The sequence below is a fragment of the Microchirus variegatus genome (assembly GCF_963457635.1).
Source record: "Microchirus variegatus genome assembly, chromosome: 19".
Taxonomy (NCBI): Eukaryota; Metazoa; Chordata; class Actinopteri; order Pleuronectiformes; family Soleidae; genus Microchirus; species Microchirus variegatus.
This window is the reverse complement of record NC_139820.1, coordinates 23656827-23674399: the sequence shown is the minus strand read 5'-3', so window position 1 is coordinate 23674399 and position 17573 is coordinate 23656827. Positions and strand designations below refer to the sequence as shown.

The 17573-nt window shown below is 50.6% G+C and overlaps 2 protein-coding genes across 2 annotated transcripts; one reads left to right on the top strand and one right to left on the bottom strand.

Moving 5' to 3' along the window:
* Nucleotides 1–4602, top strand: tbc1d2 (TBC1 domain family, member 2). The gene is made up of 12 exons (XM_083906344.1): nucleotides 1–67; nucleotides 145–414; nucleotides 695–802; nucleotides 931–1041; nucleotides 1175–1350; nucleotides 1426–1537; nucleotides 1699–1899; nucleotides 2211–2398; nucleotides 2548–2668; nucleotides 2775–2960; nucleotides 3982–4103; nucleotides 4190–4602. Exons 1-12 carry the CDS (start codon nucleotides 11–13, stop codon nucleotides 4398–4400), a joined length of 1863 nt encoding a protein of 620 aa, XP_083762470.1. The 5' UTR covers nucleotides 1–10; the 3' UTR covers nucleotides 4401–4602.
* A 2679-nt stretch (nucleotides 4603–7281) lies between these two features.
* slc44a1b (solute carrier family 44 member 1b) lies at nucleotides 7282–16612 on the bottom strand (the record flags this gene model as incomplete). Its single annotated transcript, XM_083906437.1, has 16 exons — nucleotides 7282–7305; nucleotides 8460–8558; nucleotides 9543–9779; nucleotides 9853–9990; nucleotides 10077–10160; nucleotides 10240–10396; nucleotides 10704–10872; nucleotides 12960–13146; nucleotides 13232–13389; nucleotides 13478–13567; nucleotides 13645–13814; nucleotides 13883–13976; nucleotides 14065–14201; nucleotides 14318–14460; nucleotides 15444–15533; nucleotides 16553–16612. 16 exons carry the CDS (start codon nucleotides 16610–16612, stop codon nucleotides 7282–7284), a joined length of 2037 nt encoding a protein of 678 aa, XP_083762563.1.
* Nucleotides 16613–17573: the final 961 nt, after the last annotated feature.

Below are 17573 nucleotides of genomic sequence, written 5' to 3'. Positions count from 1 at the left end.
CTCAGAGCAGATGTCTCGTGTCCAGCAGGAGAAGCAGATGTTGATAGAAGAGGTCAAAGCTCAGAAGGTGAACTCACTGATGGTTATTGTTACAGTTGTTGTTGTGATGTCCTGAACGTCTCACTGTGACTGATCCTGGTCCAGGATCTGGTCTGGATCCTCCACAGAGCCCTGGAGGGAGCTCAGCTGGAGAAGCGAGCATGTGCTGAGTTTTTGGCGATGGAGGACGAACAGAAACGTCTGGAGCTGCTGCGACACCGCGAGCGTCAGGCGGTCGATCTACGACGCAGACTGGAGGAGGCGGAGATGGAGGCGGAGCTACGTAGGCGGAGTCTCGCTCAGAGAGACGCTCAGGTGGCCGAGCTGCAGGAGGACATCGTGATGTTGATGGACAAGAACCACGCTAAGCAGGAGGTGAGGTCCACCTGAGTGAAGGTGAACATCTGAGCCACTTCTGATGGTCTGAACTGGTCTGTACTGGTCTGTACTGGTCTGAGCTGGTCTGTGCTGGTCTGTACTGGTCTGCACTGGTCTGTACTGGTCTGAACTGGTCTGAACTGGTCTGTACTGGTCTGTACTGGTCTGTACTGGTCTGTATTGGTCTGAACTGGTCTGTACTGGTCTGTACTGGTCTGTACTGGTCTTTTGTTTCCTCTGGTCTCTTCTGACCTTTTAACATCCTGTTTCCTGTCAGGTGATCATCAAACTGTCTGATCAGGTGACCACAGGTTTGTCCACTCCCTCAGGACTTCTGGACTCTGAGGTCTTCAGACGTCTTCAGCAGGAGAACGAGAACCTGAAGGTGAACTGAACCATCTGTAATCTGTTATCAGTAATCTGTAATCAGTAATCTGTTATCAGTAATCTGTAATCAGTAATCTGTAATCAGTCATCTGTAATCAGTCATCTGTAATCTGACCTCATCCTCAGGATGACATCATCGCGTATAAAACCCAGAACAAATTCCTGAACTCAGAGATTTATCAGCTGACTCGACTGTGGAGGAAGAGCTCAGAGCAAGAGAAGAGTCTCATGGTCAAGGTGAGTCTGACCAAGACCTGGTCCTGGTCCTGGTCCTGGTCCTGGTCCTGGTCCTGGTCCTGGTCCTGGTCCTGGTCCTTTTTTTACAGTTTAGGAAGTGAGAGGTTGTTTCCTGTCCTGTGATTGGCTGCAGTGTGCTTACCTGGAGGCCAGGAAGTGTCAGGGGGAGAGTCGATACCTCAGTGTCCTCAGGAAGCTTCAGGAGACCAAGTCTCTGGATCAGGTCCAGCTTCAGGCCGTCCACAAACTGATCCAGGACGCACTGAGAGGAGATCTGAAGGAGAGCATGATGAAGCTGAACACAACCAGGTAAACACTGAAGACATGAAGACATGAAGACATGTGTCTTTGTGGACTCACGTCTGTCTCCGTCTCCGTCCTCAGAGATCACGACGAATATGGCTTTAAAATAATCCCTGATTATGAGATCGAGGACATGAAGCTGCTGGCAAAGATCCAGGCGCTGGAGATTCGCTCACACAATCTTCTGCAGCAGGTGAGGACGCAAGGACACAAGGACACAAGGACACAAGGACACAAGGACACAAGGACAAATAATCTCACTTTCTTCAGATGAAGACAAAGAACGTTTGATTTTAGTTTAACTTGACCCACTGTCCTGTTTGGACACACCTGTCCTCTGTTGTCCCCCTGCAGGACAGGATGGAGCACCCCCTGCTGGCGCGCTGGGCTCAGTATTTGGCAGGAAGGTCACGTGATGACCTGTGTCCGTCTCCAGAGCTCAAGACTCTGCTGCGATGTGGCGTCCCACAGGAATACCGTCAGAGGGTTTGGACCTGGGTGATCAGAACCAGGACCAGAACCATCAGAGACCGCCACCCACAGCACTACCAACAGGTACTGAGGACACCTGTCCTCATCTGTCCTCATCTGTCCTCACATGTCCTCACCTGTCCACATGTCCTCACCTGTCCTCACCTGTCCTCACATGTCCTCACCTGTCCTTACATGTCCTCACATGTCCTCACCTGTCCTCACATGTCCTCACCTGTCCTCACATGTCCTCACATGTCCTCACCTGTCCTCACCTGTCCTTAAATGTACTCACATGTCCTCACATGTCCTTAAATGTCCTCACATGTCCTCACATGTCCTTAAATGTCCTCACATGTCCTCACCTGTCCTTAAATGTCCTCACATGTCCTCAGCTGTGTGACAGGAGTCATGCGTGTCCTCACCCAGTGTCCAGACAGATCCAGCTCGACCTTCACCGCACCCTCACAACCAATCAGTACTTCTCGTCGCCCTCTAGCCCCGCCCTCCAGCAGCTGCGCCGCATCTTATTGGCCTTTTCCTGGCACAACCCTGTGATTGGCTACTGCCAGGGTCTTAACAGGTTCTCACACACACACACACACACGTGTGATCATGTGATGACATCATCCTGTGATCATGTGATGATGTCATCATGTGATCATGTGATGACATCATCCTGTGATCATGTGATGACGTCATCCTGTGATCATGTGATCATGTGACCTTCAGGTTAGCAGCGCTCGCTCTGCTCGTCCTCCAGAATGAAGAAGAATCTTTCTGGTGTCTCGTGGCCGTGGTGGAGTCCATCATGCCTGAGGACTATTATACCAAGAACCTGCTGTCCTCACAGGTGAGACACTGTCCTCACATGTCCTCACGTGTCCTCCTCTGTCGTCACATGTCCTCCTCTGTCCTCACGTGTCCTCATGTGTCCTCACGTGTCCTCATGTGTGCAGACAGACCAGCGGGTGTTGAAGGACTTCCTTGTGGACAAACTTCCTCGTCTTGCGTCTCATTTTGAAGAATTCTCCATCGACGTCTCTCTCATCACATTTAACTGGTTTCTCGTGGTTTTTGTGGAAAATCTGCCGAGTGACATCCTGCTGCCTCTGTGGGACGCTTTCCTTTACGAGGGCTGCAAGGTACCTGAACGCACCGCACTGTCACATGACACCTGAGCGCACCGCACTGTCACATGACACCTGAACGCACCGCGCTGTCACATGACGCCTGAACGCAGCGCGCTGTCACATGACGCCTGAACGCACCGCGCTGTCACATGACACCTGAACGCACCGCGCTGTCACATGACACATGAACGCACCGCGCTGTCACATGACACCTGAACGCACCGCGCTGTCACATGACACATGAACGCACCGCGCTGTCACATGACACCTGAACGCACCGCGCTGTCACATGACGCCTGAACGCAGCGCGCTGTCACATGACGCCTGAACGCACCGCGCTGTCACATGACACCTGAACGCACCGCGCTGTCACATGACACATGAACGCACCGCGCTGTCACATGACACCTGAACGCACCGCGCTGTCACATGACACATGAACGCACCGCGCTGTCACATGACACATGAACGCACCGCGCTGTCACATGACACATGAACGCACCGCGCTGTCACATGACACATGAACGCACCGCGCTGTCACATGACACCTGAACGCACCGCGCTGTCACATGACACATGAACGCACCGCGCTGTCACATGACACCTGAACGCACCGCGCTGTCACATGACACATGAACGCACCGCGCTGTCACATGACACCTGAACGCACCGCGCTGTCACATGACACCTGAACGCACCGCGCTGTCACATGACACATGAACGCACCGCGCTGCTGAACACTGAAGGTACCTGAGGTGTGTGTGTTACCTGTGTGTGTGTGTGACCTATGTTTGTGTGTGTTACCTGTGTGTGACCTATGTGTGTGTGTGTGTGTGACCTGTGTGTGTGTGTGTGTGTGTTACCTGTGTGTGTGTGACCTATGTGTGTGTGTGTGTTACCCGTGTGTGTGACCTGTGTGTGTGTGTTCCCTGTGTGTGTGTGTGTATGTGTGAAACTATGTGTGTGACCTGTGTGTGTGTGTTACCTGTGTGTGTGACCTGTGTGTGTGTGTTACCTGTGTGTGTGTGTCCAGGTGATGTTCAGGTACGCTCTGGCTCTGTTCAAATACAAAGAGGACGACATCCTGAAGATCCACGACAGCGTTGAGATCTATCAGTATCTGCGTTTCTTCACCAAGACGATCTGTGACAGCAGGTGAGACACACACACACACACACAGCAGACAGCAGGGGGCGCTCACAGCCTCAGTGACTGATCACAGCTGTACCTCGTGTCTTCAGGAGATTGACGTCCATCGCCTTCAACGACATGAACCCGTTCCCCGGTCGACTCCTGAGGAACCGGAGAACCTTTCACCTGGAGCGCCTGGAGGCGGAGCTTCGAGAGCTGGAGGAGCAGCAGAGGGAGTACGTGACGGAAAGATCTGGACACATGACCACGATGACCTCTGACCCCGACACCATGTTCAGCGAGGACGACGATGACCTTTGACCCCTGTGAAGCCTCTTGTGACCTTCATACACGACAGTATGAAGGTCTGGTGACGATGCTAACAAACAGAAGCTAACATGTAGCACAGGGAGAAAACATTCTGCTGGTGTGAGTTTAAGCTCCGCCCCCTTTGAACCTGATGAAGTGGTGAATCTGTTAGCCCCATGCTAACTCTGATCTTAGCTAAGCTGCTAAAATTAGCACAAACGACCTTTTCATGACCCCATGTTTTTTTTCTGGAAAACAAAACAAGTACATTTGCATAATCCTGTATCTGCTGGGATTTGAACCTACAACCTCACAGACCAAGTCATGTGATCACCAACCACCAGGGGGCAGGATTTCACACAAAAAATGACAAATTCATTTATTTTACACACTTTTTAAAAATTGATCTCATGTTTTACCGTTTATTTGAAAAAGTCTGTTTATAAAGTGAGTCTTTGTATTTATATTATTATTATTCATAATATTATGAATAAGTTCACAAGTGTTGAAATGTATTTTCACATAATTCATTCAAAACAACTGAAGTTTTTTTTTTTTTTACAAAAACGTTTTTTAAAATGTCATTTTATTATTTTCCTTAAAAAAACAAATATACATATAAAATGATAAATATAAAAAAATCAACGTTAAAGTAAAGAAAACTTTTTTTTTTAGTGGCGTTTCCACCTGACGCCATCTCGTTTAGTCCGTCCCACATTAACCCTGGTTAATCTGAGGCTAACCTGAGTTAAGTCAAACCCAGATGTGCAGCAGTGAAAACATGCAACAATGACGCGTGGTTACCATGACGACCGACAACTAAAACTACAAACATGAACCCATTGAAAATCAACACTCATTGTTAATTCAACAGCTAACCATGTGTGCTAATTCTATCTGCTGATGCTAACATTATCAGCTAATGCTAACATTATTAGCGTACGTTAAAATAAAACGTGACACCTTCAGGGAAAAAGAATGAAAGCTTTACGTTAAATCTCGCAATTTATTTGTGTCTGAATTAAATGAGACGTCTCTTTTGTTGGATTGTCCCTCACCTGTGGTCACTGACGTCACCTGTGGTCACTGACGTCACCTGTGGTCACTGACGTCACCTGTGGTCACACCTGTGGTCACTGACGTCACCTGTGGTCACTGACGTCACCTGATTGGCTTATGTTTTTAAATGTATCAAGAGTAGCATTAGCTTCACGCGTGACGACATGAACAGAATCAATTCAGATCAGTCACATGACTTTAATCATTCTGATGATGCTGTTAGAGCCGAGTAAGTGAAGGGGGCGGGGCATAAAGTGACCTGCTAACTTCTGAAAATATCACCGTCACACTTAAATATAAACATTGTTAGCTTATTAGCTCTAGCATTAGCTCTAGGAGGGTAGTTAGCTTAGAATTAGTCCCAGGGGAGGATTTACATTAGCATAACCCAGGGGGAATATTTAGCTTTGCATTAGCCTCGAAAGAAGAGTTGCAGGTTGTGCTGAGTCATGATAACTGCGTGAATAACATGACGCTGAGTCATGATAACTGTTGACAACATGACGCTGAGTCATGATAACTGTTGACAACATGACACTGAGTCATGATAACTGTTGACAACATGACGCTGAGTCATGATAACTGTTGACAACATGACGCTGAGTCATGATAACTGTTGACAACATGACGCTGAGTCATGATAACTGTTGACAACATGACGCTGAGTCATGATAACTGTTGACATGACGCTGAGTCATGATAACTGTTGACAACATGACGCTGAGTCATGATAACTGTTGACAACATGACGCTGAGTCATGATAACTGTTGACATGACGCTGAGTCATGATAACTGCGTGAATAACATGACGCTGAGTCATGATAACTGTTGACATGACGCTGAGTCATGATAACTGTTGACATGACGCTGAGTCATGATAACTGTTGACATGACGCTGAGTCATGATAACTGTTGACATGACACTGAGTCATGATAACTGTTGACATGACGCTGAGTCATGATAACTGTTGACATGACACTGAGTCATGATAACTGTTGACATGACGCTGAGTCATGATAACTGTTGACATGACACTGAGTCATGATAACTGTTGACATGACGCTGAGTCATGATAACTGCGTGAATAACATGACGCGTTGGGTATGAACACGTTGCAGTTCTCTGTTTGTCCAGTAGGTGGTGGTGTTCACGTGAGTGGAGCTCACACTCCACGCCGTCTTCGTGTCCGTCTCCATGACGACGTCCTCCCATCAGCTGAGAAAATCCTGCTGAGTCATCGTCATGTCCGATATCCTCCAGCTGATGTTGACGTCAAACACAGGAAGAGGAAGACTTTTTGATGATAACGTGGTCACATGATGCAGTTTATTGCTGACTAACCTCCACAGGAAGCTCCGCCCACACTCATCGGTCGTCTTCTTCTCTGGATTTTCTTTAAAAGATTTCGAGCTCCGGACAAAACGTCAGCTGACACTGTCATAAAGCATGACTCATCATGTAGCTCTACTGCCACCATGTGGACGGGAGGTCGATGTCCTCAGGTGGAGGCGGAGCCAAGTCTGCCACCAGCGATTGTTGATCGATCGATTGATCGCTGGATCGTGACAGATCAGATTTCCTAATCAATCAGACACATTGCTCTGACCTGAACTCAGGCTCCGCCCCTTTGATGAGTGAGCGCGATGCGTTCAATGACTTATAAAAAACAACGTGTCAGGCAGCGCGTCCGTATAAAGTGCTTTGTTACATTGTTACGTTTGTACAATTTGTTATTAAAATAAGTTTTTCCCTGTAAACAAGTAAACATGTCACACGTTGGTAAAAATAAACCTCTGCAATGTCTCTGGGTTAAGTCCAGCGCCTCCTTGTGGTCAAGCTGAACTCGTCCCCGGAGCCTGAAACACACAGACGAGTAGACTCGGTCACATGACCTCAGAGCAGAGCATCATGGGTAACCAGGACTGAGGTCACAAGGGCGCCACCTTGTGATGTCACATGTCATGGGTATAACGACTGAAAAGGTCATGACCTCGTGACCTCGTCCTGAAGAAGCTGAGGCAGCTGACTCAGTATTGTGACAGCAGGCAGAGCGCCCTCTGCTGGACACTGAGGAGAAGTGCGTCTCAGTCTGCTGTAAAGCACTGCGGCGAGGAAATGAACGACAGATGAACGCATGAAATTACAAACAAATGAACACATGAAAAACAAATGAACACATGAAAAACAAACATATGAACACATGAAAAACAAACATGAACACATGAAAAACAAATGAACCCATGAAAAACAAACATGAACGCATAAAAAACAAACATATAAACGCATAAAAACCAAATGAACGCATGAAAAAAAAAAGAACACATGAAAAACCAAATTAACAAATGAAAACACATTAAAAACTAAAAAAATTGTTCATCCAGTCATGTGGCGGTGTCTGTTAGCATACATCTGTTAGCATGTATCAGTGTTCATCCACTCATATGTAGCAAAGTCTGTTAGCATACATCGGTGTTCATCCACTCATATGTAGCAAAGTCTGTTAGCATACATCAGTGTTCATCCACTCATATGTAGCAAAGTCTGTTAGCATACACCTGTTAGCATGCATCAGTGTTCATCCACTCATGTGTAGCAGTGTCTGTTAGCATACATCTGTTAGCATGCATCAGTGTTCATCCACTCATGTGCAGCAGTGTCTGTTAGCATACACCTGTTAGCATGCATCAGTGTTCATCCACTCATGTGTAGCATGCCTGTTAGCATACACCTGTTAGCATGTGGTGGTGACGGCGTCTGATGTTGTGGCGGTGGCAGAGGGGGCGGGGCTTGGCGTGTGCAGCAGACTGACAAACAGGAAGAGGGTGGAGGTGGGCAGGTAGACACAGAGGAAGAGGACAATGTCCTCAGTGAGACAGAGGACAAAGTCTCTCTGCTCCGTCAGAACCCAGTCCACCAGCACCGCCACCAACAGGTAGTACACCTGGAACTCCTGAAGCTCCTCCCACTCTGCTACGCTGACCGCCTCCCCTCTGCTCTCACTGTCACTCACCATGGACTTCATCTCCGCCTCCTCAGAGACCGCCTCCTTTACCCGGCTCCGCCCACGATCCACAGCCCGTTCCAACCTCCTGCTGCTCTGCACAAACTCCTGTGTGGAGGAGTCAGAATAACATGAGTGATCACATGACATCTTTACTGTGACCCCACTGTGACCCCACTGTGACCTCACTGTGACGACCTCACTGTGACCTCACTGTGACCTCACTGTGACCTCACTGTGACCTCACTGTGACCTCACTGTGACCTCACTGTGACGACCTCACTGTGACCTCACTGTGACCTCACTGTGACCTCACTGTGACCTCACTGTGACCTCACTGTGACCTCACTGTGACCCCACTGTGACCTCACTGTGACGACCTCACTGTGACCCCACTGTGACCTCACTGTGACCTCACTGTGACCCCACTGTGACCTCACTGTGACGACCTCACTGTGACCTCACTGTGACCTCACTGTGACCCCAATGTGACCTCACTGTGACCCCACTGTGACCTCACTGTGACCTCACTGTGACCCCACTGTGACCTCACTGTGACGACCTCACTGTGACCCCACTGTGACGACCTCACTGTGACCTCACTGTGACCCCACTGTGACGACCTCACTGTGACCTCACTGTGACCCCACTGTGACGACCTCACTGTGACCTCACTGTGACCTCACTGTGACCCCACTGTGACCTCACTGTGACCCCACTGTGACCCCACTGTGACGACCTCACTGTGACCTCACTGTGACCCCACTGTGACGACCTCACTGTGACCTCACTGTGACCTCACTGTGACCTCACTCTGACCTCACTGTGACCCCACTGTGACGACCTCACTGTGACCTCACTGTGACCCCACTGTGACGACCTCACTGTGACCTCACTGTGACCCCACTGTGACCTCACTGTGACCCCACTGTGACCCCACTGTGACGACCTCACTGTGACCTCACTGTGACCCCACTGTGACGACCTCACTGTGACCTCACTGTGACCTCACTGTGACCTCACTCTGACCTCACTGTGACCCCACTGTGACGACCTCACTGTGACCTCACTGTGACCTCACTGTGACCTCACCATCAGAGCTTTGTCCATGAAGAACTCTTTCCCTGGAGAACCGTCGTTGTACTTGGTGTCGATGGCGAAACAAAGGAAAAGGACGTCGACCACGATCTCAAAGACAGACAGGAAGCAGTGAGCGACCAGGAAGGAGAAGAGACACACGATGGCGAGCGGCAGCAGCCACTCTGCGTAATCTCTCTGGTAGTTGAGGAGAAGGACGCCAGCGAACGCTGTGGACGTCACGATCAGGACCTGAAGACAGAAGGAAACCATCATCATCTGTTCTGACCCATCACGAGGCCCCGCCCCCCTGACTGAGCCACACCTTCCCCAGGAAGAGGACGAAGTCTCCGATGGCGTTGATTGTAGCGACGCGCAGCGCGTTTTCCACCAATAAGACAAAGGCGTCGCGAGCTGACGAACAGAAACTGGTGCTGTTGATGGCTGTGGCTGCATATGCATTCTGGGAAAAAGAAGACACCCAAACACCTGAGACAGGTGAGAGACAGACAGGTGAGAGACAGACAGCTGAAGGACAGCTGAGCTAACCTGATTGAGATAGTTGAGGCACTTCTCCAAACACCACAAACAGCAGATACACGTCTTCAGCAGACATCGAGCGCAGACGTTCTCCTGAAACACATGACCACACAGTGACCAATCACAGGCAAGCTCCGCCCACCTGCAGCGTCACCTGTTGTTGACTTTGTACCTTTCCTCTCAGCTGGTTGTGGATGTACATGAGCAGGAGTCTGGGGATCTTCACCACGGTGATGATGAAGGAACCTTTAGCCACAGTTCCCAGGTGAAAGCGCAGCAGCCTCAGGATGGACGACAGGATGGGGGTCAGCGGGAGGCGTGTCTTATCCCTGAGGAAGACACAAGGTCACTCTGTACGTGAAGTCGTAGATAATAATAATAATAATAATAATAATAATGCATTATATTCAAGGCGCCTTTCAAGACACTCAAGGTCGCCAAGATGACCACAGCTTAGTCTGAAAGGTTCGTACACAAAGCTACAGAGTCATGTGTGGTGTTTTGGTTTTTTTGTGCCATGACGACGCGCTGTATCCCCTAACTCCGCCCCTAACACTGTCCCTAACCACGCCCCTAACCCCTGATAACCCACGAAAAACATGGCCCATGTTTTTCCATACGAAGGTGTGAACTGACCTGGTGAAGTAGTAGGTGACCACAGCTCCAGCCACAGTCATGTGCTGACAGGCCAGAATGAACTCAGTGATCCAGATCAGACCCACAGCATGATACCAGGTCAGGTACTGAAGAGGACCAGTCAGTCTGAACTCTGTCACACCTGAATCCAGGTTCTGCACTGGCTCACCTGTGGGAGGGGTCAGTTCAGCAGATTTGTAAATAATAATACTTAGTCAAGTGTGTGTGACCTCTGACTGACCTGTGGTCCTAGTGTGTGACCTCTGACTGACCTGTGGTCCTAGTGTGTGACCTCTGACTGACCTGTGGTCCTAGTGTGTGACCTCTGACTGACCTGTGGTCCTAGTGTGTGACCTCTGACTGACCTGTGGTCCTAGTGTGTGACCCCTGACTGACCTGTGGTCCTAGTGTGTGACCTCTGACTGACCTGTGGTCCTAGTGTGTGACCTCTGACTGACCTGTGGTCCAAGTGTGTGACCTCTGACTGACCTGTGGTCCTAGTGTGTGACCTCTGACTGACCTGTGGTCCAAGTGTGTGACCTCTGACTGACCTGTGGTCCTAGTGTGTGACCCCTGACTGACCTGTGGTCCTAGTGTGTGACCTCTGACTGACCTGTGGTCCAAGTGTGTGACCCCTGACTGACCTGTGGTCCTAGTGTGTGACCCCTGACTGACCTGTGGTCCAAGTGTGTGACCCCTGACTGACCTGTGGTCCAAGTGTGTGACCTCTGACTGACCTGTGGTCCAAGTGTGTGACCCCTGACTGACCTGTGGTCCTAGTGTGTGACCCCTGACTGACCTGTGGTCCTAGTGTGTGACCCCTGACTGACCTGTGGTCCTAGTGTGTGACCTCTGACTGACCTGTGGTCCAAGTGTGTGACCCCTGACTGACCTGTGGTCCTAGTGTGTGACCCCTGACTGACCTGTGGTCCTAGTGTGTGACCTCTGACTGACCTGTGGTCCAAGTGTGTGACCTCTGACTGACCTGTGGTCCTAGTGTGTGACCTCTGACTGACCTGTGGTCCAAGTGTGTGACCCCTGACTGACCTGTGGTCCTAGTGTGTGACCTCTGACTGACCTGTGGTCCAAGTGTGTGACCCCTGACTGACCTGTGGTCCTAGTGTGTGACCCCTGACTGACCTGTGGTCCAAGTGTGTGACCCCTGACTGACCTGTGGTCCAAGTGTGTGACCTCTGACTGACCTGTGGTCCAAGTGTGTGACCCCTGACTGACCTGTGGTCCTAGTGTGTGACCCCTGACTGACCTGTGGTCCTAGTGTGTGACCCCTGACTGACCTGTGGTCCTAGTGTGTGACCCCTGACTGACCTGTGGTCCTAGTGTGTGACCCCTGACTGACCTGTGGTCCAAGTGTGTGACCCCTGACTGACCTGTGGTCCAAGTGTGTGACCTCTGACTGACCTGTGGTCCAAGTGTGTGACCCCTGACTGACCTGTGGTCCTAGTGTGTGACCCCTGACTGACCTGTGGTCCTAGTGTGTGACCTCTGACTGACCTGTGGTCCTAGTGTGTGACCCCTGACTGACCTGTGGTCCTAGTGTGTGACCTCTGACTGACCTGTGGTCCAAGTGTGTGACCCCTGACTGACCTGTGGTCCTAGTGTGTGACCTCTGACTGACCTGTGGTCCAAGTGTGTGACCCCTGACTGACCTGTGGTCCTATTGTGTGACCCCTGACTGACCTGTGGTCCAAGTGTGTGACCCCTGACTGACCTGTGGTCCAAGTGTGTGACCTCTGACTGACCTGTGGTCCAAGTGTGTGACCCCTGACTGACCTGTGGTCCTAGTGTGTGACCCCTGACTGACCTGTGGTCCTAGTGTGTGACCCCTGACTGACCTGTGGTCCTAGTGTGTGACCCCTGACTGACCTGTGGTCCTAGTGTGTGACCCCTGACTGACCTGTGGTCCAAGTGTGTGACCCCTGACTGACCTGTGGTCCTAGTGTGTGACCCCTGACTGACCTGTGGTCCAAGTGTGTGACCCCTGACTGACCTGTGGTCCTAGTGTGTGACCTCTGACTGACCTGTGGTCCTAGTGTGTGACCCCTGACTGACCTGTGGTCCTAGTGTGTGACCTCTGACTGACCTGTGGTCCAAGTGTGTGACCCCTGACTGACCTGTGGTCCAAGTGTGTGACCTCTGACTGACCTGTGGTCCAAGTGTGTGACCCCTGACTGACCTGTGGTCCTAGTGTGTGACCCCTGACTGACCTGTGGTCCAAGTGTGTGACCTCTGACTGACCTGTGGTTCCCAGAAACAGTAGCACCAGGATCCAGTAGATCCAGAAGACGAGGAGGACGAGGAAGGTGAGGAAGGGCTGCAGGGTGAGCAGAGGTAAGTGGACAAAGACTTTTCCGGCCACGTGGAACAGAGCGATGGTCAACGCCACGCGTTTCCTCATGAAGAGCATCAGCAGCAGCACGATGATCTGGAACACAGAGTTCACAAGAGAGTTCACACCGCGCTGACGTCAGTGGGAACCGGCCAATCACAGAGCTCAAACCAGGACGTACAGTGAAGACGGTGGCGGCGGCGGCGTAGACGAGCAGTGCCTGACTAGCATCTCTGCTTAGCTCCGCCTCCTCCTTTGTCTCCTTGGTGACTTTAGTCGCCGTATCGTTTGCGTTGAGACGATGGTCGATGTACAGCCACCAGAGGACGCTAGTCCCCGCTGAAAACAAACAAACAAACAAACAAACAGATGAAAGGACGTTTACAAACAAAGCAACACAAGCTAACAGGAAGTCACGTGATCTCACCCAGAGAACCGAGCACCAGCAGCGACGTGAGGATCCAGACGAGGACGGTGGAGATGAACCGGACGATGATGGTCAGGGTCATGGACAGGACTGAGGTCAGAGGTCAGAGGTCAAACACACTCACGGCTCACAATGGTGTGATATCAATAATGAAGAGATGATCTCACCCAGCGCGAGGACACACAGTCCCACGATGATCTCTTTACTGGCGGCGACGCCTGCGATCAGTCGGTGAAGGGAACTGTTGTCGCCCACAAACGTCACCACGGCCTCAGCAAACTTTGTGTAACAGGAAACGTCCAGTGGCGTGCAGCGGTTAAACACGGGCAGAGGTTTACTGCGCAGAGAGGTCAGAGGTCAGAGAGAGGTCAGAGGTCGTTGACCCTGAGGAGTGTGACGACGTACCTGGGCGGAACAGGAAGTTTGGGACACTTGTTGAACCTCTCAGGTAGAGCGGGATATTTGTGAGCCGCCAGTTCATATGAACACAACTCTGAGCCTGCAACACACACACAAGGGACAGGTTAGGCTCCGCCCACCCACACACCTGCTGACAGCTGATGATCACGTGACAGGCGTGACCTCACCGTTAACCATGGCGAAGGTTTGGAGGTCAGCGTACGTCCTGAGCTCCAGACGAGGACACAAAGAGACGCAGAGCGAGATGGAGCGGATCTTCCTCTGGACGATGTCGATGTTACAAGGATCCAGGAAGAAGACGTACCTGTGGGGGGAGGAGTCAGGGGAGGAGTCAGGGGAGGAGTCCAAATCAACACACACACATTCACAGTATGAGGTGATTGACAGATGATGGCCACACCCTCACAGTCAGTGACTCACTTCCTGTCCGTGTGGTCCAGGCCGCTCAGTCGGACTCCTTCGATGTGTTCGTTGCGTCGACCGCACGTGTTTCCGTAACTGTCGTAGCCAAAGACGAGGCGAGCGGCGCCACCTGTGGCCACTGTGAAACCACAGATACTTCCCTACGACACAAGGGGAGAGGGAGGGGCTTATGCACCGCTAATATGTTAGAGGGAGGGGCTTATGCACCGCTAATATGTTTGGGGAGGGGCTTATGCACCGCTATAGGTTAGAGGGAGGGGCTTATGCACCGCTAATATGTTAGGGGGAGGGGCTTATGCACCGCTAATATGTTTGGGGAGGGGCTTATGCACCGCTATAGGTTAGAGGGAGGGGCTTATGCACCGCTAATATGTTAGGGGGAGGGGCTTGTGCACCGCTAATATGTTAAGGGGAGGGGCTTATGCACCGCTAATGGTTAGAGGGAGGGGCTTATGCACCACTAATATGTTAGAGGGAGGGGCTTATGCAGATCAATCGATAATCAATAACAGACAGTCCACACTGTGGCGCTGCAGCAGCTCTCTGTCAATCATTATTCATCAAAGACAAGAAGACAAAGAAGATAAGACACACACACACACACACACACACACAAACAGACACACACACACACAGACACACACACTAACACACACACACACACTCACAGACACACACACACACACACACACACACAGACACACAGACAGACACACACACACAACCCTAACCCTAACCCACACACACACACAATCACAGAGACACGCACACACACACATACACAAACAGACACACACACACACACGCACACACAGACACAGACAGACAGACAGACAGACACACACACACATACGCGCACACACACACACACAGACACAGACAGACAGACAGACACACACAGACACAGAGACACACACATAACCCTAACCCACACACACACACACACACAAACAGACACACAATCACAGAGACACGCACACACACACATACACACACACACACACACACTAACACACACAATAACACACACACACACACTCAGACACACTCAGACACACACAGACACACACACACACACAGACAGACAGACAGACAGACAGACAGTAAAGATGGCGGCCGTTACCATGCCGACACAGAAGACAGTGAAGAGGATGAACCAGTGAAGGTCAGTACAGCTTCTGTCCTCCAGAGGCCGCCACTCTCTCTTAGTCCTCTGAAACACACACACACACACACACATGAGTGTGGACGGGCAGCTCGGTTCGGTTCTGCTCGGTTCGGTTCGGTTCGGTTCGTCCTCACCGACCCTCCGCTCTCAGACCCCGGTGTCCCGCCTCTCTCCAGCGGCAGCAGCTAATTGGATTACGGTTGCTGGCTCTAATCCCAGCCCGGGCCTCTGAGCTCCGGCACCGATACAACAACAAACACGGCCCGGAGCTCTTCGTTCGAGCACCGGGGAGCTGGACCGGACCGGACCGGACCGTACTTACCTCCGTGCTACCGCAGCATCCCATTGCAGTGGACGAGCTTCACGGAGCTTCACGGAGCTTCACCGGGGCTTGAGCTCTGTAGCAGCGGGGTCTGCAGCTCGACAGGCGGAGAGGAGCGGAGTGAGGACCGGAGGGAGGAGCGGAGCTTCCCGCAGGCTCAGACCGGAGAGGGGACAGTGTGGACGGTCAGACGGAGTCCTGTGGCCCGCGGAACATGACACGAAGGCACCGAGCGGGGTTAACGGTCCTGGATGTGTCCGCCACACTTCCTGCTCGGCCGTCAGGTGCAGCGGCCATTCATCTCATTGCGCATGCGCAATTAGAGTCCGGAGGAAGACGGAGCACCAGGTGCAGTACCGCCAGCGACCACTGAGTGAAGACCAATGACAGGGTGGCGCTGTTTCCTCTGAGTCTAAGTTTTTATTTTAATGTTAATTCATTTGTTCAGTAAAATAAAAAAATACAATTTTAGTCTATTTTATTTTTTTTATGATGCAGTGATTTTATTAACGCTGTGGCTCATGAGTGACAATATTATTTATATATACGTATATTTACTCACGTGTGTATTTATATATGTGTGTATATACGTATATATACTCATGTGTGTATTTATATATGTGTGTATATACGTAAATGTACACGTGTGTATTTATATATGTGTATATATACGTATATATACAACACTAGACAACACTAAACTATCTGAAGGAGATTTTAAATCAGTAAAACTCTTCTTCACCTTTTTCCTCACAAGCTGCTGCTGTTGCTGAGAGCTGGACGACACATGCTGAGGTTCCATGATCCTGGGAGGTCCTGGGAGGTGTTGGAAGGTCCTGGAAACTCCTGGAAACTCCTGGAAGGTCCTGGGAGGCGTTGGAAGGTCCTGGAAACTCCTGGGATGTGTTGGAAGGTCCTGGAAACTCCTGGAAGGTCCTGGAAACTCCTGGGAGGTGTTGGAAGGTCCTGGAAACTCCTGGAAGGTCCTGGAAACTCCTGGGAGGTGTTGAAAACTCCTGTACGATCCTGTCAGACTGAGGACAACAGTGCAGTGGTTTCAGCTCTGCCTCCAGAGAACAGACAGACCTTTGTCTCATTGTTTACTGTTGTACCAGGCTGAGAGACAGACAGAGGGACGGAGAGACAGAGGGACGGAGAGACAGACAGAGGGAGAGAGAGACAGACAGAGGGAGAGATAGACAGACAGAGGGAGAGATAGACAGACAGAGGGACAGACAGAGGGACAGACAGTGTGTCTGTTCCACATGGACTGCTGCTGAAATACTGCCCCTGGTGGACAAAGTAATCAACTGTCCATGACCTGGAGTTATCTGGATAATGAGCAGAGTTTAACCTGAAGTTATCTGGATAAGATCAGACTCAGGAGATCAGAACTAGATTGGTTCTTTTAATGAGACTTGTTCAGGGTCAGTAACAGTTTTTCCCATCAGCGTTTGCTGACACATGACATCATCATGACATCATCATGACATCATCATCATCATGACATCATCACATCATCATGACATCATCACATCATCATGACATCATCATCATGACATCACATCATCATCATGACATCATCATGACATCACATCATCATCATGACATCATCACATCATCATCATCACGACATCATCAGTGCAAAGAGAAACAAAGAGCTGCTGGTGTCAGTGTCGCCCCCTGCTGGTCGCTGTAGTGTGAGGAGCTGATGATTCACTGACACGAACAAATCTGTCAAATCAACACGGAGCGCTGTGATT